Source organism: Megalopta genalis, chromosome 2 (assembly GCF_051020955.1).
Source record: "Megalopta genalis isolate 19385.01 chromosome 2, iyMegGena1_principal, whole genome shotgun sequence".
Classification (NCBI taxonomy): domain Eukaryota; kingdom Metazoa; phylum Arthropoda; class Insecta; order Hymenoptera; family Halictidae; genus Megalopta; species Megalopta genalis.
Window position 1 is genome coordinate 36,979,490 of NC_135014.1, and position 25,036 is coordinate 37,004,525.

General features: G+C 45.7%; 1 protein-coding gene across 1 annotated transcript in view; it reads right to left on the reverse strand.

The window, feature by feature from the left end:
- LOC117225524 (uncharacterized) overlaps window positions 1–23,296 on the reverse strand; it is a 121,934-nt gene extending 98,638 nt beyond the window's left edge. Inside the window, exons 1-3 of the mRNA XM_076519270.1 lie at window positions 21,521–23,296; window positions 19,850–19,959; window positions 19,175–19,232 (exon numbers count right to left, since the gene is read on the reverse strand). Of these exons, the coding sequence (XP_076375385.1) occupies window positions 19,175–19,232; window positions 19,850–19,959; window positions 21,521–21,584 (232 nt within the window). The 5' untranslated portion in view covers window positions 21,585–23,296. The remainder of the gene's footprint in view (window positions 1–19,174; window positions 19,233–19,849; window positions 19,960–21,520) is intronic.
- Window positions 23,297–25,036: the final 1,740 nt, after the last annotated feature.

A 25,036-nucleotide genomic window follows, 5' to 3' on the forward strand; every position in this document is an offset into this window, starting at 1 on the left:
TATATGATCTTTCATGAGATGGGCGCGAGATCGAGAACAGCGTCGATTTTCCTTTTGTAAGATGTTCGGAAATATGGGTCTTCAATTTTCAATTTTACTTAACATTTTATTATTATTGTTATTATTTATTCACGAGCTACTAGACCCTTTAAATCATACAAATTAACTACACGTAACAAAACGTAGTCCAATAATTTAACACAATTTTTTAATTCAATCTTGGAACTTTAGAAACTTTGATTAGAATCGATTAAAGTGTATTAAAATTGTTTAAAATCTCTATAGCTTCGAAAGTGTTACAGATGTAATTTCTCCAATAAATCTCGTCTTCTCTAGTCTTACATTATGGAACAAGTTGCTCTGATTTTCTGCGATATATGTATATGGGCATTGCCGTGGCAGTGAACGCGTTGATGCACCTAAACATAGATCCTCTTGGGAATCAAGAAATAAACAATCGAATTATTGGCGAAGAATTGAAGAAGAATCTCGATCTTCTTTATCTTCGTACGAATTTTCGAAAGACACGCAATTAAACTCCGACGCGGAATTCCTACAATTTGTCATTTTCGAATCGCCGACTCACCGAGCTTCTGCAAGAGATGGTTTTTAGTTGCCGTTTACGGATTCCGTCTCGCGCACGTACTTGCCGAACAAGACATTACCAAGTACGGAATTATTGTATTATGGTCCCTAGACAGGATCCAGGCAAACTCGTAAAATTGTTCTCCCGAGGACCGACGTTTATGAATACTGCAAAAGCTAAGCAAGCCTCGAGGTTGCTCGGATCTCGACTCGAGGTCCAAAGGTGTTAGCCTGGTTTTTGAAGCTAATGACGGCAATCTACGGGGGGGAAGGGGACTGATTAATAGTTCAGAAGGTACTCGGCCGAGTAAATTGCAGGGGTCTCCGGACCTTATTACGTGCTCGCATTAGGTCAATCCGTGCGTTCGCGGTTTCCTGGACCACAGTGTGCAGGAATTTTGTGTTCTCGCGGCTTCGGCGAACGCGATCTGTAACGCGATTATTTGAAAAGTTTCGCAACTTCGATGCTCGAAATGGGTTCTACGGAAGTTTTCCGCGAAAGCCGAAGGAGCTTTATTCGGGCGACCGTGTGCAACGTACAAATGTGTGGCCTGTTAAAGAAAGTAATTCGATGGGTTGCTGTTACGGAATTATTGACATTTACGTAGAACCATTCCTTTCAGTTCGACATCGTTTATCTTGCGATCTACATTCCCGTAAGATTTATGTTCGCAGACAGAAATGCTCGATCCTTTCGTCGATGAACAATATCCTTGTTCGATCGATCCCCCACCATTTGTCACATGCCTATTCTTCCAGCGATAACTTAACAAATTGCTTAAAAATTCCACGTACATTTTCTGGTAGCGCAAGAATTTATTCCTTCATACCAACACTCGGGCTACCGACCCGAAAGCTACGACACAGAGGTAGAAAAATCATGTCTCGTTATTCCACGACTCTCCTTCTCGCAAGAAGTACCATTTCCATCTTCCATCCATCAGTATCTTAGAAAATTATTCGAAAAACCAACGTCTACTTTTTAATAGCATCCGTAACTCAAACGGATGATGGTTAAAATGTGGACGTAGAAAAATCCTGGATCATTATTCAACGTTTCTCTTTCTCGCAAGAAGTACCGTTTCCATCTTCCATCCATCAGTATCTTAAAAAATTGCTCGTAAAACCCACATATATTTTCTAATAGTAACCAAACTCAAACTGATGACTCGGAAGGTAAAATGTGAACATAGAAAAATCCTGAATCATCATTCTACGCCACTCGTTCTCGGAAGGAGTACCATTTTGATCTTCCAACCAGCGGTACCTTAAAAATTGTTTTAAAACCCCACATGTATTTTACAACAGTGTTCAGACTCAAATTGATGGCTCAGACGGTAAGATGTACAGATAAAAAGATCATGACTCGTTATTCCATGTCTCTGCTTCTCGCAAAAAGTACTATTTCCATCTTCCACCCACCGGCATCTTAAAAAATTGTTTTAAAAACTAATATATATTTTTTAATAGTAACCAAACTCAAACCGATGACTCAGAAGGTAAAATGTGAACGTAGAAAAATCCTGAATCATTATTCTACGCCACTCGTTCTCGGAAGGAGTACCATTTTGATCTTCCAACCAGCGGTACCTTAAAAAATTGTTTTAAAACCCCACATGTATTTTACAACAGTGTTCAGACTCAAATTGATGGCTCAGACGGTAAGATGTACAGATAAAAAGATCATGACTCGTTATTCCATGTCTCTGCTTCTCGCAAGAAGTACTATTTCCATCTTCCACCCACCGGCATCTTAAAAAATTGTTTTAAAAACTAATATATATTTTTTAATAGTAACCAAACTCAAACCGATGACTCAGAAGGTAAAATGTGAACGTAGAAAAATCCTGAATCATCATTCTACGCCACTCGTTCTCGAAAGGGGTACCATTTTGATTTTCCAACCAGCGGTACCTTAAAAAATTGTTTTAAAACCCCACATGTATTTTCTAACAGTGTTCAGACTCAAATTAATGGCTCAGACGGTAAGATGTACAGATAAAAAGATCACGAATCGTTATTCCATGTCTCTGCTTCTCGCAAAAAGTACCATTTCCATCTTCCAACCACCGGTACCTTAAGAAATTGCTCTAAAAACCCAAATATATTTCCTAATAGTACCCAGACTCAAACTGATGACTCGGAAGGTACGATCTGACGGTACAAAAATCCTGCCGCATTATTCCACGCCTCCTACCAGAAGTATCATTTTCACTCTCCATCCGCCGATAGGTGGGAAACTGTCTGTCCAAAAATCGATTCTCCCTCGCGCGAGCCGAATCGTTCAACACCGGAGCGAAAAATCGACGGGAAACGACACGAGGAGACGATCGCGAGCGCATCGCGGATGCTGGGTCCCTCCCGTACGGTACACGAGAGCGGGAATACTCGGAACCACGGCTCTGGAATACAGCTTGACGCACGGCCAGGCGAAAACCAGTTTCCTAACTGTATAGGCGTTCGCCGGTGTACGTTTTACAACCACGCGGTGGAAGTCAGTCATCGCGTTGCGCCGCGTAAAAATGAAAGTTCCTCCTCCGACGGTCCCTAATAAATTCGAAATGGCGTGGCCGTGGTGTGACCGCGGTGTGGCCGTGGCGCGGCATAGCATCCGGCAGCCAGCGGTCCCCTAAACTTCTTCGAAACGGGGTTCCCTCCGGGCGACGGAGTGTCGTCGCATGCAAATTTTGCGGCGAGACGGCCCGCGGTCGGGGAACTCTCGCAGTGAAAACGCGTTATCCGCTGTCTTCGCGGCGCAAATTGCGCGGAATACTGGAGGCTATTTAGCAATCTAAATGCCATGCCGGCGCGACACGGCGCGGCGCGGCGTGTCCGGGACGCGCGGAACAATCGCGTCTGCGTCTGCGTCGCGTCGCGCGCGATCCATTTCTGTGTCACGCCCGACGCGATTCGTCCGGATTCGCTAATCGGACCGTGATTTTCATGAATGAAAATTATCCGACGCGATCCCGCCTGCTGAATCGCCGAGAACACCGTTCGCGAACTGCCGGCCGTTTTGCATAAGCTCGCGAGGGCTGCGCCGGGATCTGCTAATTGGAAACGAAATGGTACTTCGGATTGGCGGGACCGTCACTTCGAAGTTTCTTTGTTGATAGCAGCCTGCGAACTTTTGTACCAAATAGTAATTTCAGGACGCGAATTTCATCGAGTTGAAAATATAATGCAATTGTATTTTTAAGTTCTTTCAATTCTTCTGTCGTTTTGCATCTGATCCACTCGTCCTTGCCATAAATGTGTCACGTCCGTCGCGGTCAATAGTTCAAAATTGTTTGCTTCGGTTGGAAGAAATATTTTCCTAATTTTAACATTTCTGATAAATTGCAAATGATATTGTTCAGTCTGATAGAAACGACCTTGTTCTGTCATTATCACAGTGTGATTCTTTGTGCAACAGTTTCAACATCGGTCGAAGACAGTTGAGACTAAAGAGGAAGAAATATTTTTCTAATTTTAACAATTCTGGAAAATTGCAGATGATTATTACTCGGTCTGGCAGAAACACCTGTTTTATATCACACTGCGATTCTTTGTGCAACGGCTGCTGCATAGGTCGAGAACAATTAAGACTAGATAGAAATGACTATTTTTTTAATAATACCGGTAAATCGCGAATGGCGTTACTTCAGCGTTGTGAAAAACTGGATATGCATTCCCAGGGGAGGGCATAAAAATTCTTAAAACAAATGTCGCAGAGGCTCGCACGCGAGCTGCAGTCCACTGAAATAATTATGAACAGTAGCATTGCGTACTCTAACGAAGTTGCCGGCAAGTTTCTCCCTCTCCCGTGCTTTAATTCAGTTCTAATTTCATTCTCAAAGCAGTAAAGCAACAATTTCCAGGACCGCGCGCGCTAACAGGAATGCAGTTGTAGCACCGAGGCTTCCAGCGACAATTTCCTGAACAGGGACTAACAAGAATGCAGTTCTACCGTGTCGTCTTTTTGGACTGCATAGAGTGGTCAAATAATCGCGAGCCGCGCTCTGAAGTGCAATCAAATTCATAACGAACGAAAAATAGAATTCGAACGCATAATTGGAATAGCCTCTTTCGCGGACCAATTTAAAAGTCCTCCACGAATCCTCAAAGCGTCTTTGCTTTGTTTTCGGGCATAATTAACTTCATATTCGTCGAATAAGCATATTAAATTTGTTTGTTCACGAATAAACAAAATAAAAGAATGGAAAAATTTAATATATCTTATTCGATAATTATGCCCGAAAACAAACTGAAGGGCGCAGCGATTGGTCATCCCACGGTAACCGGCTCCACTGCTCTACATCGGTATTATTCTATTTTCATCACCTGCTTCCCACACACACGAAACCAATAGAAGCGAATCCATTTTTAGTACATCAGGTTAGATACATTCGTAACGAGTCCGATAAGTAAGTAGTTAAAATGCAAGCCAGCTAAAGAATTCAGGCGCTGAACGTTTACGGCTCGCCGGGTTAAAAACGAACGATATCGGAGGGTGAACGGAGTCCGCGCGATGGCGGCAATTTCGCGGACCGCTAACAGGAACGCGGATCTATCGCGGCGCGGCGGTATCGCGCGAGATCAGCATTCCAGCCGAAAAAAGGCTGGTTCCCCGCCGCGTCCTGGCCTCGATCGGCCACCATGAAATTCCCGGGCCGGTTCCGGTGAAATTCCGGGAATCGCGGCGCGTTTTCGGTACGCGAGCAGCGAGTCGCGCCCGCCCCCGCGTCGAGCCCCGCCGGGAAAGTAAATTCGATTAGCGTCGGCCACTTTCCACTCTCTGCGGGGGTAAATTCGATTGACGCCGCGATAAGATCGAACCATTAGCAGCGTGAAACGCGTTGTCTAAATTGGCTGCCGCGTAATCTAGAGCACTCGGGAGGACGTCCGCGCCTCTCGCCGTCGAAAACGGGACGGCACGGAATGGGACTGGTCGGATCGGTCGGGTCGGACGGGAACACGACGGGCAATCCACGTCGAAACCATACCATGAATCTCGCCGGCCCTCGATCCACCCGTCGGAAAATACCTGCTGCTGAAAAACGATCTCGACGAGCCGAGCTGTCGCGCTCGATTCTCAAGCAGCCGGCGTCCGGTTTTCGAAAAATACGCTCCGGACGAATCGCGCGCGGTAAGGAACAACCACGATTTTGATTAACGCGGAGCTTTTCTGTTCGTGTTGCAATGTCGTGGAACAGTTTTTAGGCGACTCGATTCGATTCATTTTCAGAAAGCTGCTGGTCGCAATGGTTGCGAGCAGTCTATCGTTGGAGATCAAACGGGTGGGACATTTTTTGGTTACTTTTTTCCGATAAAAAAATATAGCTCGCATTGCTTGACATATTCAATCTCGCTGAATCTATCCACCTCGAAATAATTTATTCATCTCTGACCAATCGAAAATGTTTACAACGGAATCATTCTTCGATTTGTTCGTCATCCCAATCGATTGCCATTCAAACAGATTTTTGTATACTCATTCTCTAACAAACTAGCCGGTCTAACATTTATATTAGCTCTACCGGAAAGTTCTGTCCGTTTGAGAAATGAAAGGAAATAATAGATTTTTCATAAATTTAGTAATATTTATATATTGTAGAATATAATTTCCGTCATTACTTATGACCTCTTGCCAGCGTGATGGCAATTTGTGAGCAACATTTTTCAAAAATATATGTCTCAAATGAATATGTGCATATCTATCGAAATTTGCAATGACATTATCGGACAGAACTTTCCGGTAGACCTAAAATATATATTCTCTTTCTATTTGTTGTTACTTCTCGTGTAACAACTAATCTCTCTACGTTGTTATTATTACGTTATTATTATTATTATTATTATTTCGAAAAAATTCAAATCGCTCGGACCAATTTAGAAATGATTATTCCCTTTGGATATGTATTTAACACTAGATTTACGGAACCCGTAAATCTTTTTTAATTTACGATTATTCATATCTTAAAGGTACATTTATGATTACTTGCGACAAATGTTACAATAATACTTGTTAAAAATTAGAATAAATGTCTTATTGTTACCTTCATAAACTAATATGAAACAGCTGCTTTTTTATGTTCCGTAAATCTAGTATTAACATGACTCCCGACTCGAGTGGTAAATATCCAGCAATTTCTCGGGCAGAAAACTCCCTGGCACAAGTTCCTGGAATTTTCGAACAGGTTCCCGTGGATCCGCTGAAATTCCCCGAAAGCGTAGCCTGGCTGCTCGCAGCACATCAGCCCCTTGAATTCGCTCCTGGGGCCGAGCCGATAATCGGAACAACCGACCAGTGTATAAATATTTTCCAACGATCTATTTTTCTTCTCCCTTGCACCCTTCGTTTTCACGCCCCGTAACCTACACCTACACTTGCGCCTACACCAACACGTACACGGAAAACAAAAAACACGCGCGCGTCTACACACGCGCGCCGCCCGCGAGTATCTTTTTCTGCGGCGCGGCGCGGCGCACCGGTACAAATCGTGCTACTCTCTTTTTTCTCGTACTTCCTTCTCCTCTCCGTCCTCCCCCGCGTGTTCGAAGCTTATGCCCGCAACGGCATCCAGTAATTGTCCCGTGCTCGCGGTGCGTGCAACTCGCTTCCCTATTTTCCGCGCGGAACCGCTCGCTCGAGCCTGAACCGCCGCAAATGATAGCCTCGAATTCGCAATCGGGACTCTCGATTAACCGTTCGACGACCGTTTCCTTCCGCCATCGGCCTGGACGAATGGCGATAGAGGAAATGGGAAGAAATGGTGCTTGCTGATCGAGGCTCCATGATTGTCGATCGGGGCTCGACGCTTGCCGATCGAGGAGGAGCTCGTCTGGAGGAAATTCATCCGGAGCACCGGCTTCGAATCAAGGCCGGGTTCTCGAAGGATTTTTCATCGAATTAAAACATTAACCCCTTGCTATACTTCGACGAGCCTGGCTCGCGACGGAGATTTCTAGTAATAATCTGTTAAGTTTAAATTATATCACGTCTTTTCTAAATCGAATAAAATACGTACTAATCTCTTGTCATCAATAGTCATACATTCGAGCAAATGCAGTCACACTGTATATAGAATTTGTGTTTTTTCTTTTTCTAAGAAATTATTACAATGGAGAAACTTCTTTCCAGATCGTTGTAACTATGACGAAAATGGTACGGCAAGGGGTTAATTGTTATCTTGTTAATCTTTGGGACTACCTGAAGAGCTGGGGACGCTTCGAAGTGTTTCCAAAGTTGTTGTTAGGCCACATTGTCGGGATCGAACTGAATCTTTGATAATTCAAAGCTTTTAAAGGCTCGACCTATCTTTGCATGCCATTAACCCCCGGACGGCGGACCATTTTCACGACCGTGACGGTGTTAAATAAGAATTTTAAACTTTGTTCAGCAATTTTACAAAACATATTTTTAAAGATATTTCTAACATACTTATTAGCCTTTCTGTGGCTATTATTCACGTATTAAAATATGTACTAAATTATGTATTGAAATGTGTATTAAAAAATATGTATTAAAATATGTATTAAATATATTATTTATGTGTCACCTGTTGCAATAACACTCGTTAAAAATCAGAATAAATGTCCTATTGTTACTTTTTTTAATAAACTAATATAAAACAGCTCGAAGTTGCCGAGAAGCGATTTAAATACTCTGGGTCACAATTGTCCTGGCCACCGTCCTGCGAGGGTTAGAAAGAAGAAAATCCGGAAGGAGAAGTGCCACTCTCGGTTAGAGATCCGACAGGAGGACAGAGTGGATTGATAAAATAAAAAAGAATAAAAATTCGATGGATAGGAAAAAGTGGAATCGATCGCGATATGGGGGCGTTGTCTGTCGAGGAAACGCTGGACAGGGAGAGGGGGATGAATTGTGAAAATAACCGTGGTGGACAATTGTATGCACCTCTGTTTACAGCATCGGGCAATCGCGAATATTAAAAAACGGAAAATGAACAGGAGAAAGATAACGAAACGATCGATTGAAAAGGATTAATTATAAAAGACTGGCGACGCGAGGCAACGCGGGGAGGGGAGGCGCGTCATCAATTGGCCAGATCGAGGCAGAAGGAAAAACTGCCACTCACAGCCGAAGGGTTGACAGGAAAACGGCGTGGTCGGGAAGGGTCTCGTCGTGCACCCTCCGGAGCGGTATCAGCGTTATCGTTTCATAAAACGGAGAAATAAAAACGCAACGGGAAGGCAAAAACAATAGGTGCTCGTCGCAGGAGATTCAACGGTGCTGGAACGCGGTTGGTCGAGAAAAGGGTTGTGCTGCACCCCATGCGCGGGGCACGGAGGTCATCGGTTGATAAAACGAAAAGAAAAGGAGGCAAACTAGAAAACAGGAAAGAAAAAAATGTCACTCATTGCAAGGGGATGAAAAGGGGTTTAGAGATCTCGAAGCCGGGTCGAGAGGGGTTGCGTGGTGCACCCCTGATGCAATGCGGACGTCATCGGTTGACGAAACGAAAAACAAAAGGAGAGTGGTCGGAGCAAATTGCGCTCTCCTGCACAGAATCAACAGGATGGAGACCTGGCGCGCATCTCGAGCGTGATTATCAGTGCCGTTGCAGTTGATAAGACGAAGCTAAAGGAACGGGAAAAAATTGGACACGTTGCACGGGGCGAATAGAATGGAACGTAGCCGGGTGTATGCATCCCCGGCACTGTTATCGTTGCCATTAGAGTTGATAACGCGCGAGAAAGGAGAGGAGAAAAATTGCGGCGGATCGATAGCGTCGCCGGACCAAGTAGATAAAATGAAATAAAGAGAAAACGGTGAAGAAAATGAGACTCGGGGTAGGTAGAACCGAACGTGGTTGGTCAAGCAGGCACGGGAGTGCATGCCGCAGCATGCATCGGGAGCTCGCGCGCTGAAATTTTCGCAGGATCGAAGGGCTAGATGAGTCGCATCGATCTCTGACGCCACAAAGGGTGCTGCGGATCACTGGTCTTTCGCTTATCCGAGGTCAAACTGCACAGGTCTATAAACACCGCTGCGGACTACACGTTCCACGGCCATTTTTACACCAGAAAGGTGCGCGCCCCTCGGGTCCCCGGCGACGTCGAGATCGCTCTATATTGGGCGACGGACCAACTTCTTTGGGGAATGCGGCTGCGAAATTGATATCGCTTTCCCGCGATCGAACTCTCGTACACCTTCGGGACGGTGCGCGGCCCCGTAGTTGTACAACTGCTCGAGGAGGAAACTATCGCGGAAAAGCCACAATTCGCGGCAGAATCTCGGAAACATGCTAGCCCAGCATCCGCGATTGCATTCCGGCGTCACGCGTTCCGATTGTTCGGAAAAACTTGCCGCAGACCGATGATTCGATTAAAATCTCGATAACCGTTTCAACTGTTTCGTAACCGAATCACGACCACGAAAATCTCGCAACCTCAGAGCGATTTGGTCGCGGAAACCGGCGAGCTGAAATTTTACGTGCCACGTATAAAACTCGAACTTTTCACGACGCGAATTTGTTCCCGGGACCTAATCAAAGAATCGTCTTTGCCAGAAGCCATGCGAACAATTTTGATTGTCTTCGAAAATCGGTCGCGTCGTCTCGAGTCTTTCAATACTTTTGCCACGCCAACGCGGCTTTGAAAATTTCATAAAATGAAAGTATTCTATTCGATCCAATTGAAGTTGGAAAGTAAAGTTCCATGACATCGATTACCGTTTTACCGTTCTCACGTTTCTCGTGTCTTAGTAAAATTAGGATATTGCGATAAATTGGCGCAATTTTTCGAATCTGAGCGAACGATTCCGTCAGCCACACGTGGGCGACGCTACAGTGAAAGTGACTGTGTCCACGGTATCTGTCGTAAAATCTTGTTCTCTGCGACGTTTATTTTGTTCTAATAACTCGTAGATAAATCGTAATAACAATAATATAATAATAACAATAAATAACGAATGTAATAATTCGTGGCACGATAGAACTTGCTTCGTAGCAACCACCGCCCACGGTATCGGCTTTTATAGCTCGTAGCGGCTTCGCGGCGCAGTCGACGGCCATGGAAACGAACAGTTTCGAAATTCCGATTTTCTATGCAGCCGATCCGTGGTATCGATCCATCGGAACGGTAACTCGTTAGCGGTTGCACCGCGTTGCATCGCAACGCAGCGCGGCGCGGCGCGGCGCGAAAGTGTCTCCGGAAGAAAGCGGATTCGTGGAAACCGCGCGCGGTGCGCAGCGGTTCGGAAACAACGTCGAAGCGTGCACGCACGTCGATACGCGTCGTGCACCGACCGATTGTTGCCCCTTCGTCGGCAAAACATTCGCGATGCCTCCCCTGCGCCCGATACGCAAATACGAGCACGCGCGTTTATCGGGCCGGCGCGGCGGGACCGGTGTTACCGGTGCGCGAATCATTGCGATTTCCACTAGAAAACTCGACGACCTGCTCTACTCTTAAATCGGGCGTAAACTTTGCCGTGGGCTGCCCCAAGGAGCACCAGGTTAACGGAGCCAATTACTGTGGGGTAGCCAATTATTGTGCCTTTCCTATATTTATAATTATTATCGTGGAAGATACATCGAATTCTTTTATTTAAATTCAATTAATTATTTGCCTCTTGAAATTAGACATATAGAAGACGGAAGTTCTTGAAATACCACCAAAATTATTTCAATTGTTTGATACTGAATTCGCGAAATTTTCTGTAAAGCTTACGTTAAAGCTTGAGAAAATACTGGACGAACGAAGATTAATATTCAGTAAAATGAATCGTCCTAAGCAAGATATCACAACGTTAATTGGTACAACATATTCAGATTACAAAATACAAAACTAATGAAAAACTAAGAGCTAATTCGAAGGTAATTTTTTAGAGGATACGATGTCCAAGGTAGGTCAATGCTGGCTCTCTAGACCACGCCCACGGAGAGCAATCTTCACAGAGAAAATCCCTTCTCTACGATATTATTTTTCTTTGGCCCTCCAAGGCAATCCGAAGGCTTCCTCAACACAAAGATCGAGTACAAAGCTAAAGATTGATTAGAAAATATCGCCTTGTTTCCCATTGGAGACTAGAATCTGGCAATTTTAATGATAAAGTAGAAGCTAATTCGGAGATAATTTTTTAGAGAATACAATGTCCAAGGTAGGTCAACGATGGCTCTCTAGGTCACGCCCACGAAGAGCAATCTTTAGAGAGAAAGATCAAGAAGCCACGCCCACGCAGAGCAATTTTTGACAGAAGGAGAGCAAACAACCACGCCCACTATGTCTGCATTCCCTGACATCTGCCCGGAATCTTGGCCCCTGGGACAATCCAAGGCGTTCCCGGAGCAAATACCTCTTGCTGTCGTTGCGTCATGATCTAATCCTATCGACAACAACCGTCTCCGTTTCCACAGTATATACAAGGCAGTCTTTGAACGAAAAGGGAAGAATTAAAAGGGAAAAGTGATTGCAGTCTCCAGAGCTAAATTTGAATAGAATCCAGGACGAACAAGGACGAAGATTGCTCTGTAGGGCACCGCCCCGGTTCCGTCCGAGCAAAACCACGCCCACTCAAAGCGTTCCTCGCCCGTGTCTGTCCGGAATCGACCCCGTGAAGCTCGGCGCGAGCGACTATTTAAAATGGACTCATCGAAGTTCGCAGGAGCCGGCTGAATCGAAATGATCTATCGGCTGCCGATGATCCCCGTCCGCGTTAATGGCGCGCTCTCCGAGCCTTTGTGAAGGCGACGCGAGCGTCCAAGGTAATTCGTCCGCGGAAAAGGCACCGGATAATTATCGAGACCATCGAAAAAGCAATCGCCATTTGTCGCTCGTAAACCTAATTACGCGATAATGTCTGTCGACGTTGGCAATTATGAACGCATTATGCACTCGCTAATGCTTCGGAGGCTCCCGCCAGCCGAAGCGAGTCACGATACCGTCCCCGGAGAGGATCGTCCCACGGCCCGAAGCAACGCGCGACGTTGTTCCTCGAGGTTCGCGGAAAATTATTAATATCGAACGGCTGCAAATAACCCGGAGCGTCGCAGATAGACTAATAAACCGACCGTAAACAACCATCGTCGTGTCGATGATCGATGCGACGATAAAACACAAGGACCCCGGACGAAGCGTTTCGCGGAGCTTCTTCCAATCGCTCAAACAAATCCATTTTCACTGTCGCCGACGGGTTTTATTTTACTGCGAGTTCCCCCCGCCCTCGTCCGAGACAGGGACGGCGGGCAGGAAATAAAACTGAAAAGCAAGAACCGGAGAACGATTCCTCGCCCGCCGTGGCACGCGTTCGATATTCAACTCTCCGAAATTTCGTCGCCCGCTTTTATGCCGGCCCGGGTTATCTTCAAACTCGATCAACGAATCGACCGTGTCGCGAATGAAACTGTCTACGAGAAAGGGAATTTGCATAATCGCGGGCGGTCTGTTTGTACGCCGAGGCTGAAAGTCCCGTGTCGGTTCGCGAGCACCGGGGAAATCGAGATAACGCGTTAACAGTGACGCGGCTGCCGACCGCTCGATCACACGAAAGATTACTCGGCTCATCGATTAATTAATCTAGCTCGCAGCGTCACGGATCAACTTCTGACACTGGCGAATATATTTCGACGGGCGACGCGGGAATTGAAAGTTTCAGCGACGACTTTTTGCGGCGGCGGCGGCGCGGCGGCCGCTCGTCGATTCGACGAATGCGCGGAGCACGATGGAATTTGTACGGAAATGGAGATCGTTCGGCCAATTTTCCGTTGTTTTACAGTTCGAAGATTGTTGCGCGTCGACGACGAAGCGCGAGCGTGAGAAATACGAAACGGTAGAAACTTTAGCGGCGCTTGCAGGATTTCGTAATATCGTCTCTAATTTGTGAAAGGGTCGCGCTCGAGCGATGCGAAAGGAAGGTGGCTTTTTTGGAATTTCCTCCGCGGAAATTAATGGACTTCTCTTTCAAACGGGGATCTTATTTCGGTGCCTGTGCATTGCACAACTTGCAGTAATTTTTTCTCGCCACGGAATCTCGAGCCGAGAGAGGAAAATTGTAAATCTTATTAAACCAGAGGTCGGGCGGGAGCGGCTTTAGAAGTCGAAAGTCTTTAAGACAAAAGCGAGTAGCTGTTTTAATTTGAAACAGCCGGGTGGTTAAATGACTTTCTGAAACGATTAAAGAAACGAAGGAGCTGCTGACTTCCGTGCAACGGACCCGGGACTCCAACCACGAGTGGCCGCGTCCCGTTCGAACGACTTCGAATCCAACGAAAATAGATCGTAATTTCTCAAAGATTATTACGGGATCGGAAACTACGGCGGCATAAATAAACGCGGCGGTTTCCGCGGACAGGGTCTTAGGCGGCCGAATGGGATTCGATTATATTCAAATTTGCATTGGAAACCCACTCGATCGGCGGTCGATGCCGGCTGCGATAGCGGTCGCATCGCAGCGCATCCCACGCATCGGCTCTCTAACCCAGAAACTGCAACCATGACGGATGCCTTGTCTCCGTTTTCGCCTATTAACGTGTCGCGTAAAACGATGACACATTGCTCCGTCGTGCGGGAGCGGATCCACGTCGCTCCGGCGACGTGAGCTCACGAAAACTCATTTTCTGTCGCCGTGTCGCGACGGTGCACAGTGAAACGAAACACCTATTTTCGTGGACATCGTCGGCCAATCGTCGACATTTCCTGCTATAACTACATTGAATTTTTAATATGTGATCGTAGCATTCTTACGCTACGTTCTCTTGAATGCAAGAAAATGAAAGAAGAAAACGAGGATTAAAAAGTAGAATAATGAGCTGCTGACAGCTGCGATCAATAAAATAAATCGCAGCTATCAGCGGCTAATTTCTCTACTTCTTAAAACCTTATCACTGAAGGAGTCAATTTAGGTATTTTAGATCTTGGATGATTTTTAACAAAACCTAGTTGAATTACGATAGCATTGAGTGCAATGGATTTTTATTTTATACAGTCGTTAAACGATGAAATTTAAATGAAGTTAGAATGTTTTTTTGTAGGATATCATTGTTAATAAAATAGCCAATAATATGGAAAACATTGATAGACTAATAGGATTCAAGCAATAATTATTATATTGTGGATTTGGTTGCATTTACGGGAAATATGGGAAATATAAGTGAAACATAACATATTCCCATATATGGGAAATGTAGGTGAAACATGAAATGGTAAACAAAATTAAAATAAACTAAAAATGTTGATATGTTAATTGCAACTTATTAGAATTATTTGAGAGAGAAATAAGATAACACTCGGCTCCCGCGTCTTGCAGTTTAGGCGGACGGTTCTTATTTTGCACAAAGATCCGCGGTCTAATAATTATTTAAAGTGGAGCAACTAGAAAAAAAGACCGGGATTTTTGTAACAGCCAAATTTACATACATTTGATTGAATTTACATACTTATTAAAGATTTAACGAAGTTACAGTACAAAATTTCGACAGTAAATGTTGCCCGATTACGTCCAAGAAAATAGATGTTTCGTTCCACTGTGCGGCGGTCGTGCAAGATACGGCCCGTATCACACGCGACCGTGGACGATTGCGCGTTCTATGTGCACGATCCTCCAAACAGGGCCTTAATACGTGTCCTTAGTACGCGAGTGCCGCCTCCGAAAAACCGATCGCGATGCGCCGAAACGTAAAATCCGTCGATTGAAGCCCCGTCGCTTTGCGAGTCGGTAACGAGCGTTGAGCAACGTCCTGCGATTCCGATGGAAATCGCACCGTGTTCAACAGTATTTTCGAACGCAAAATCGCAATCGAGTTCTCTGTGAAAATCCAATGCAATTACTGAAATCCTAATGACGCTTCCTCGCAAGGAACGATTCGTTCGAGGACACGTTGTAAAAATTGCAAATGATCTAAGTAAAAGCAACCTTGGAGTTCTTTGTACGGCGAGCGTGACGTGACAGTGACGCTGGTTACTATCAAGAGGACAGCTGTTAGCAGACTGTAAGATAATGTACGATAATCCTTGAAAATGAGGTAATAGATTTTTTAAACGAGTGAATCCATTTAAGAACTCGGTCGGACAAATTACATGCGTTGCGCGCATGCTCCTATGCATATATCTTAACGAGCAAACGATTCATCGAGTAATTGTATACATTTCTTACAAGGCTAATTGAGTCACGCCAGTTGTGCTGTTTACTTGTAAGCGGACATCTACTAATAGACCAGAGAATGTGAAGATAGTTCTCGAAGATACGATGATAGAATTTTTAAACGAACAGTAATTATTGAAGACGATTCTCGATTCGAGAACCCGTAACATCTAAGCAAATTCAAACTTATGGTTCCAACATACGTATCAGACCGACTGAGACGTTGCTGGTTAGACTGTTTACTATTACGAAGAAGACAGCTGCCAGCTAACTAAACATGAAAATCGTCCTTCAAAGTAGGATATTAGATTTTTCAGTTGACTAGATTCTGTAACACTAGCTGTCATGAATTGTTTAATTTACGATTATTCAGATCGTGAAGATACATTTATCAGTTATTTATCCAATCGATGTGTCATTACTTGCGGAAAATATGACAGTGACACTTAAGTTAAAAATCGGAATGAATGTAATATCGTTACTTCTATAAATTAATAAAGAACAGCTGCTTTCGCGGTGCTCCAAAAATCAAGCGTTAAGAACTGGTTGGACAAATTCCATGGATTTTGCGCATGACGGTGTGCATAAATCCTAACGAGCAAACGATTCGTCGGACAATTGTATACCTTGCCAAATCGGGGAAGGAAAGTTCGGTGACACGAGGCTGGTTACCCACGATTACTAAACGAGTGGGCTCCCGCAGGCAATTGCCGCGAGCCAACGATTCGACGAAAGCAACGCATAAATAGGCCAGAATCGTTGAAAATCGCTGGGAATTAAGTAGGACATCGACCGCGCCGAGTAGGTAACTAATTCGTGAACGTTCGTCCGCTTGTTCCGGAACCACGGGAAGAAAGATCGGTCACCTTTCGCCGGCGATCCAGCGAGCGTCGAGCGTCGATCGGCGATTAACGGTAACGGCGCCGGTCAGAAATCGTGGAAAGATTCCGTGGCTGGTCGTCGGCTCGTGTCCACGGCCTCCTGGTACGCTCGTCCACGTATCCAGCTGCCATCTGGCTCTTTGTCCCGGTTTCCGTCGACCGGTAAGTCGACCGGCGAGCGGACAGCGGGCGAACGGCGAGAGAACGACGATGCACACAGAAGAGAGACACACACGCGCACAGAAACAGCGGGAAGAACCGATCGGCAAAGAACAGGCCGAGAGAGAAAGAGAGACCAGAAGGGAAAGCGGAGGCAAGGAGGAAGAGCGGCGAAACCCGGAGAACCACGGTAGGGCCTCGGTCGAAGCACAGCACAGCACTGTCGGAGCACGAACGTGTCCGCTTCCTTCCTGCTTGCACGGCTCGCGGAAAAGAAGCCGCTCTCTCGGCGTGCACCAGCCTGCTACCGATCACACGCGGCGACTCGTACCCGCTCGGCTATACCCGATCGACCTCTGACACACGGAACACTGTCGGTTTCGACAGCAGGAAGACGGCAGAGAACCGCGGAACCGCTGGCACGTATGGACGGTTCCGTACTAGCGAGGACCGAGCGTGACAGCGGATACATTCGAAGGTTAGATTCGCTCGGTTCCTCCTGGGACCTCTCTCCGAGTTCTCCGCGGCGAACACCGGGGCCCCCTCCCGGCCCCTCCGGCCTCCCGCCGCTCAGCCGTTCAACGGGCCCAGAGAGTCCCCCCACTCCAGTCCTCGCGAACTCCACTACGTATACCCGCAGCTCGCGTCACGATTACGGCGACCCGAACGTTTACCTGGCGAACTGCCGGAATCGCACGAGGAGACACGAAATCGGCCGACGATTTACCTGCACACCGCGCCAGTGAAATTGCTATGACACACACGCTCGTCGGACGTGTACGATCGCGCACGGATTCGCTTAAGGACGGTTCGATGGATCATTATTCGGAAATTGAGCGTTCCTTTTTTTTTCTGTTTTTTTTTTGTTTCCGTTTCTCCCGATCCGATGCACTCGTCGGTTTAATAGGATTTATGGGACTATTTGTCGGGCTTTGCGTTTGTTGATTGGCGATGTCAGGGAATCCTTTGGGTCAATGGTTTCGGTTGGCATCGTTCGAGGGCCGAGGGTTAATCGGATTTTGTTCCGCAAGGGCGGCTGCTGGGATTGACGCCGATTTTCGAATGGCTTTTTTCACAATTTTTAATCGTTCCGTTGCATTAGAATGTTCCTTTAGAATGACACGGTTATGTTGTTGGCTCGAGTACGTACGTAATTTCTGTCTTCGAAAACAAATTACATTGAATGTTGCCTCCTGATCTCGTAAGTGACAGCAAGTCGTTGCAAATAATTATGGATATATTGTTCATCGAGATACCGATTTAGTTTAATTTACTAGAGAACGTTTTCTCGCGAAATCGCTCGAGGATATATCTTCAATTTACGCAGATTGTTGAAGACAAATTGATACCCGAACTCGAGGTGGATATACGGGTGGATGAAAATTTTGGGTGCATTCTCAGTGTATTTTGAGTGCCAAGTTACCAAAAGTGGGTCTAGGTACTCGCGCTTGTGATAAAGTTATGGATGAATAAAAATGTGTTCAATTTACATTGCATTGCCAGGAGTAAAAACTTCTAAATACTGGAATGCTGGAATTTGGTAGGTAAATTAATATTCTGAGTGAACCCTGCATTGGCAAATAGTTGAAGAAAAATGATAAGTACCTGATGGTGGTACCTGACGGTAGTACCAAAAGGTATTCAAACAAGATACAGTAAATTCACCCCAATTTTTCTTCACTAAAAAATAGACAATTTGGGAAGAGGAAATACGATTATTCGAGCCTCGCGGCTCATTTTTGTAGTGGCCGATTATCAACAATTAACGAGGTGCGAGGCTCGAATAATATCCCCTTCTCAAATTGTCCATTTTTATTTACAAGCTGAAGGAAAATTGGAGAGAATTTACTGCAGCTACCAAACATTTAAATGGATGAGTATAGACCCGAATATTTTGAATATTAGTATCAAGAATGTACCCTACATTGTCAAGTATCTGAAAAAAAATGTTAGACACGCAATGGTCCCCGTGAAATAGCAATCAAATAGAATCATGAGCTCTCGAACCCGAGAAGAACTTGCGGCTCCATGGAAAATTCGTGATTATTGGTATGTACGGGGTCCGGATAATTCGCAGCGGTGAAAGTGTTCCCGCTAATTGGTAGCGGGCAACCGATTAAAGATGGCGGCACGCGATCCTGCGGACGAGTCCCGCCGGCAAAATAATGGCAGCGTTCGTATGTTTAATCGTACCCTGTCGCGTTGTATTAACGGACCTATCGTTGCTGCCACGATCGAGCCGGCTACTGAAAATCGATATACCGTTTGGTACTTCTAATCGTTCGACGTGACACGTTTATCCTCTTTAACGGTCCATTTTGCACATCGATTTTTCCCTCGCTTTGCGCCGCTCCTAATGAGAAGTCATTCGAGACGTTTGCCCGGCCAACTGTTACGATACTATTCCCGTTTCTTGCCCGCCGCGGAATTATGCTAATGAAAATGCTTTTCGATGGACACTCACCCCTCTTGTTTCCGCTTCTTCTTCGGACCCGCAGGCATATTGTTCGGGATTTGATGCACTACGGATAGAAAAGGATTTTGTGAGTCGTCGTAATAACATTCGAGCTCGCGCGAAATTATTCGATCAGATCGAATGAATAAACTTTCATATTTATCGTTTTTCTTCTATACTTTCTGTACGTCTCTTGGAAGATATCGTTATTAACGAGCAAACCGAATTTTCTATGCAAGATTTTATAGTATAATTTTAGTCGACAATCTTTATCGTTGTCTTCATCGTTCTAAATTTAAAAAGAAAGAAACGTCGTGCCACTAATACTTGTTTAGTTTTTTAAAGCATGAGAACGTATACTGTTTTATGAACATTTCATCCGCACGATAATCCATCGCGTTCGCTTAATGTACATATAATATTTATCATGTTTAATGCACGTCTAAGTGAATTTGTCAACAATTCTATGAAAATACTCGCATCAAATATTTCAATCAAATATTTCCAGCCAGAGGCAGCAATCCGAAAGAAAATCGAGTTTAATCAGAGGGAAGAGGCGTCGACGGCTCTTTATCTTGAAAGTGGAAACTTTTTGGCACTTTAACGCCGGTTCTCGCGCTTTAATAGACTCGCATGGGGAACGGACGCGAACTGGAATTTCGGTGATAAATAAACGTTAAGTACCTCGTATATATATTGAATCACTTCGGGCTGGCTGGCGTTCTCCAACGTGCTGCCATTAACTTCTAAAATTTCATCTGCCACCTCCAGCGTGTCCACGTTGCCCGGCGAACCTGCGACCCGTTCGAAATTGTTTCAATTACTAACAAATTTCAAGCAATCATGTGAACGTGTGTGTGTGAGAGAGTGAGTAAGTATGCGTGTGTGTATGCGGGGGAAAAATGTTCCTGTATTCAACGAAAATCATTCGCGATAACGGACTAAAGAGGATTACGTAGAATGTAACAGCGGCGCGGGCAATATCTGCTGGGACAGTAGAAAGGGACGGTGCCCGGTCAGACAAGTGATCCGATTATTTGCAGCAGGACGAAGAATTTTTCGCGATATTCATGGCTTTAATGAAAGAAGCTTCAAAGCGGAGGTGTAGCTAAACTTCTGCGTGCTTGACGACCACCTTCGCGGCCACTCATTAAACGGCAAACACCGCTGCTAATTAAAGACGGCAGAGGACGAGCTTCTTTCACGGCGGCCAACGAAATATCACTTCTTCTTTTTTTGCCCCTTTTCTTCTTTTTCTTTTTAGTTTACCGACGTCCACCACATACGGCCAGACGCGAGATGTGCAGGTCAATTTCAAATTTAAACGCGAATTCAGCCCGTATTCAGGGAACAAGTCCTCTAATTAGAGATGGTAGCATGCTCCGAGGTAGTAATTTTTGAAAAATTCGAGCGACCTCGATTTGCCAAATGGAATCTTCGGGCCCAGAAAGTAAATCATTTCTTATTGTGTTTCGATAAAAGGACGTAAATAATTTGTAAAAATAAAGAGCGCTACGATTTTCTAGAATTAACCCTTTCTCCTACAATATTGTGTCGGACTATGCTACGAAGATTTCAAACGGAACCCCCACTAAACCGAAATAAAATAATGCTACTTCTTTTTCTCACACATATTTGATCATTGGATTAAACTTTGGCATACAATAAATGCAAATATTATTTTACTAGATAGAAAATTATTAACAACAAGAAAGTTCAAATCAACGTAGCTTTCAAAGAAACGAAAGTTCGATCCTGGAAGAAATAACAGATGAATTCGACAGATGGACTTTCTAGTCTAAGGAAATTCTAATTGCAAGGCAAATCCTTGTTAATGTTTTCTATGCATCTTATCGAACTGGATAAGAAGAGATTAAAAACAAGTCGAAAATATTTCGAAGGCCGTTAAAAACCTCTGCCGAGATCATCGAACGTTCCGCAGTGATTCTCCATGGGTGGAATCAACAAATTCGCGACGGCCAAAAATTCAACCCCCGCAATTTCCGCGGCCCCTGAATCAGTAAATCTGAATCGGGTCACATTGACCCGTGGAATGGTCGCGACCCCCGTCGAATCCAACTTTCAAAAGGAAAAGCGAGGTACGATCGAGGTATTAAGGACACTAAATAACGTGGAACGGCGTACTCGAATGCACCGTACCCGAATATCCCAGAGAGAGAGAGAGAGAGAGAGAGAGAGAGAGAGAGAAAAGGACAAAGAAAGAGAGAGAGAAAGAGAGAGAGAGAAAGAGGGAGAGAGAAAGAGAGAGAGAGAGAGAGCGGGTCGGGTACTCGTGCACCCATCTCGGCCTTGTATCTATAGAGAAGCAGGTGTGGAGGGGCAATCGATGCTCACCGTACAGTTTGATCTTGTCATTGTGGTTGATCAGTATGATAATGTATCCCCCGAGATCGACCATTTTCGCTGTGTCGAGCGGGTAGACGGTCGGTCTACTCGGTCAGATGCTGTAGAGCGGCGGGTGGTGTTTCGGCAGGAGAGACAGAAAGAGTAAGAGAGAGAGAGAGAGAAGAGAGAAAAGAGAGAGTGACAGAAGGAGTAAGAGAGAAGAGACAAAGACTGAGAGAAAGAGAAAGAGAAAGAGAAAGAGAGAGAACGTTGACACCGGGCGCGCACGATATCACAGGCCCGTCATCGCCGAGAAAACGATTCGCCGATGTTAACGTCGTCGTAGCCGCGTGCGATTCCTTCCGTTTCCTCTCGCATCTTCGCTTAACGTTCGATGGTACTATCGACCTCGCGCGACCTACTTTTCACCGACAATATCTACGCTTCCTGTAAACGTAAACGCGCATATTTCCTCGGTGTCCGCTCTGTCCGACGCCGCACACAGTTCTTCGCGGTCAGTAACAAAAGACGGAGCCGGCGATCCCCTATTCTTGCTGCACCCTCGAAGAGACGCACTACGGGGAACGGGGCCAGCGGCGTTCTAAGGACACCGAGGTTCCACACCGACTACGAGACTAGAACACGAACAGAACAGAAAGAAAGAGTGAGCTACGCGACGAGTATTTTCGGTTTAAGATACGCAACCTTGCCCCCCCGGCCCGGCCGGTGATCCCCCAAGCGCGCGCGATTATTATCCGGAAGGAACTTCTTGTCACTCGTCGACGGCGGGAGAAATCCGCTCGCGGATCAGCGGACAAGTCCACCTGGCAGTCCCCGCGACGATCACCGTGTCCCGTCAAGGCGGAACGGTCCGCGGAGACAGTCCTTGAGGAAACCCTCTTCGGGGCCCCGGTCGTGGGCCCCCCCTACATCCTCGCAACAGAGTCTCCTCTTCCACGGAACGATCCACCGAGCTCAGAACTCCCGATGGCTCAGAACTCCTGGCTTATTGATCAGAGACTTCGCCGGACTCGGCTCCTCGCTCGCTTCCAGCATCCTGTCCCCTTGCATCCTTGCTCTCCGTTGCTCTGTTCCCGTCCTGCGGCATTCGGACCGCGCGAGGATCACCCGCCAATGTAAGACGACACCGGACCGCCGACAGCTATCCTCGTGCTAGCTCGACGAGGGTCCTGGCGACTCCTGCTTCCGATCGGGAGAAGCACATCCTCCGCGGTGCTTCATAACACGGTGCTGGCAAACGCGCGACTAGGCTCTTATGCAATTCGACTCCTGTGGACCACCGGATGGATGGATGGATCTGCCTCTCCCCCTACTCCTCCGCCGCCTGCTCCTCGCACCCTCCCTCCTCGAAGGACACTCGCAATGTCCTGATTAGAAAGCGGTGCACTCACATCCCCGCCTCCCTCGAAGGACTAGGTCCCTTCGAGAAGATCGACAGGACTTCGTCCAACAGGACATCCCTACGAACAGACTCGATCCTCCCAGGGTACGGGTATTACTTTCGCTGCGAGTCTCGATCACAATCGTTTCTCCCACTGGTCTACGTCCGCCCGTGGAACGACCCGATCACCACGATTATTCACCGACACTACCCGACTCGATTTCTGATCGTCGAACGAGAGACGAATCTCGCGAAGGCTTGCCGCGACGTCGTTTAGAGGCTGGCGAGTTTCAGCGAGAATGGGTGTGAACCTGTGCGTGTTAACCGACGGCGGCTGCAGCCCTGACATCGCTCGTCGCCCGCTGATCTTCAACCCTCACCGCGTCGCGGCGACAGTGGCGGCCGCGTAGCGGCGCCCTCGTCGATTCCGCGCGCCCCCACTCGTGCCGAGCCTCGCCGAGCAGAGTCGCACGCAACCCCTACGCGAGACGCGAAGCGGACCGAGCTTTCACCCCTTTCAAACGTTTGTAAATTAACAATGAGACTCGGCATTCTACGGTACAACAGTCGAACGATGTCTGATTATGTCCTGAGCGTCCACTGTCGGACACACTCGGGGTGATCACCCCCGCATCGCCGGGCTAGAGTTCCAGATTACGAAGTATCTTGGTCCAATTTTTCCGAGACCGAGTTTCGTTCCGTGGATTTTTAATGAGGTGTGTTGAAGTACTAGATTGAACGAACGATCATGCCATAAAACATCCCCTATTGGAAGAGCTGGATACGGTCATCCTTGACCAACCGGGTGGAGCCTCAGACTGGTGTATCCTCGGAGCGGAGGTTCTTAAATCAATGATAAATTATATAGATCTTTAATAGGGGTTTTAACGAAATAGAATGATTGGTTCTGCTTAATAGTGGAACACCCATTATTCGAATAAATTGGTAGGCTCACCTCTGATCGATGAGGTGGAATTTCTTGGATTAGTGATCAATTTCGTAGATTTTTAATAGGATAGTATACTGAAGCTTCCCCTATTCGAATATCTTGTTATGCTAACTCCCTAACTGTCGAGACGGAGTCTCGAGAAGTTCCTCGGATCAATAATAAATTCCATAGATTTTTAATGAGTAACTAGCTCGAATGCTGAATTATGCCCGATAATATCATATACCATCCCCTATTCTGATACCACGCTGTGTTAATCACGACTGACGATATCGGGTCTCAGAGTGAAGCCTCTTAGATCAATGATAAACCCTAAATTTGTAATGAAGGATTTCAACTTGTTCAATTATGCCTGATAATACGGGAAAGTATTATCGAAATTAACATCCCCTATTCGAATAGCCTGTTTATTAATGGGGCGGAATCTGAGGATGCAGTTTCTGAAATCAACGACAAATGAATGTTCAATAGAATTTGTAACGAACGTTATACCCTAGGTTTGAATATGGAAAGCTGTACCGTAGATTTTCTTTCGTGAAGGATAAAACAAACGGTAGCCATCACCGAACGCGGCTTCTCAATGGCCCGTTTTATCGATCTATCCCCGTAATAACGTATTATAAATAAAAACGGTTTTTTTAACCTTGTTTTGAACGATTTTACTCTCGACAGAATCTATATTTACGGAGATCTCGCCGGTATTAATAATCGTAGTAGTAATCGGGCCGTAGTCAAAACAAAATGGTAGTATTACCTATGGTACGCTCAGCCACTGGAATCGTTCCAAAGCAAACACACGATAGTCTCGCGGTCCTTGGCCTTGATCGAAATACGGATGCGATACTGTGAAAGTAATTGTTATCTTGCTCGATTATCGCTCCGTTCCTTCATATGCAACGAAAGAAAGGAAAAGTTTCTGCAATCATCATCCGGAATTGTGTCTCATTGAATAGATGAACTAACAGATAATAAAGTGAACACGTTGACTACTAACAACCAATGTTGCATAACTCTACTATTTTATAATTTTAAATAAGGAGAAAAATATAAAAATAATATCAAGATGTTTGACTCGTAGACAATATCAAGAATGTATCATCTTAAATTATTTATTACACATTAGCCTTGTCATTAATACAGTGGCGATCCTCACCAAAGGATTAGTAAATTAATT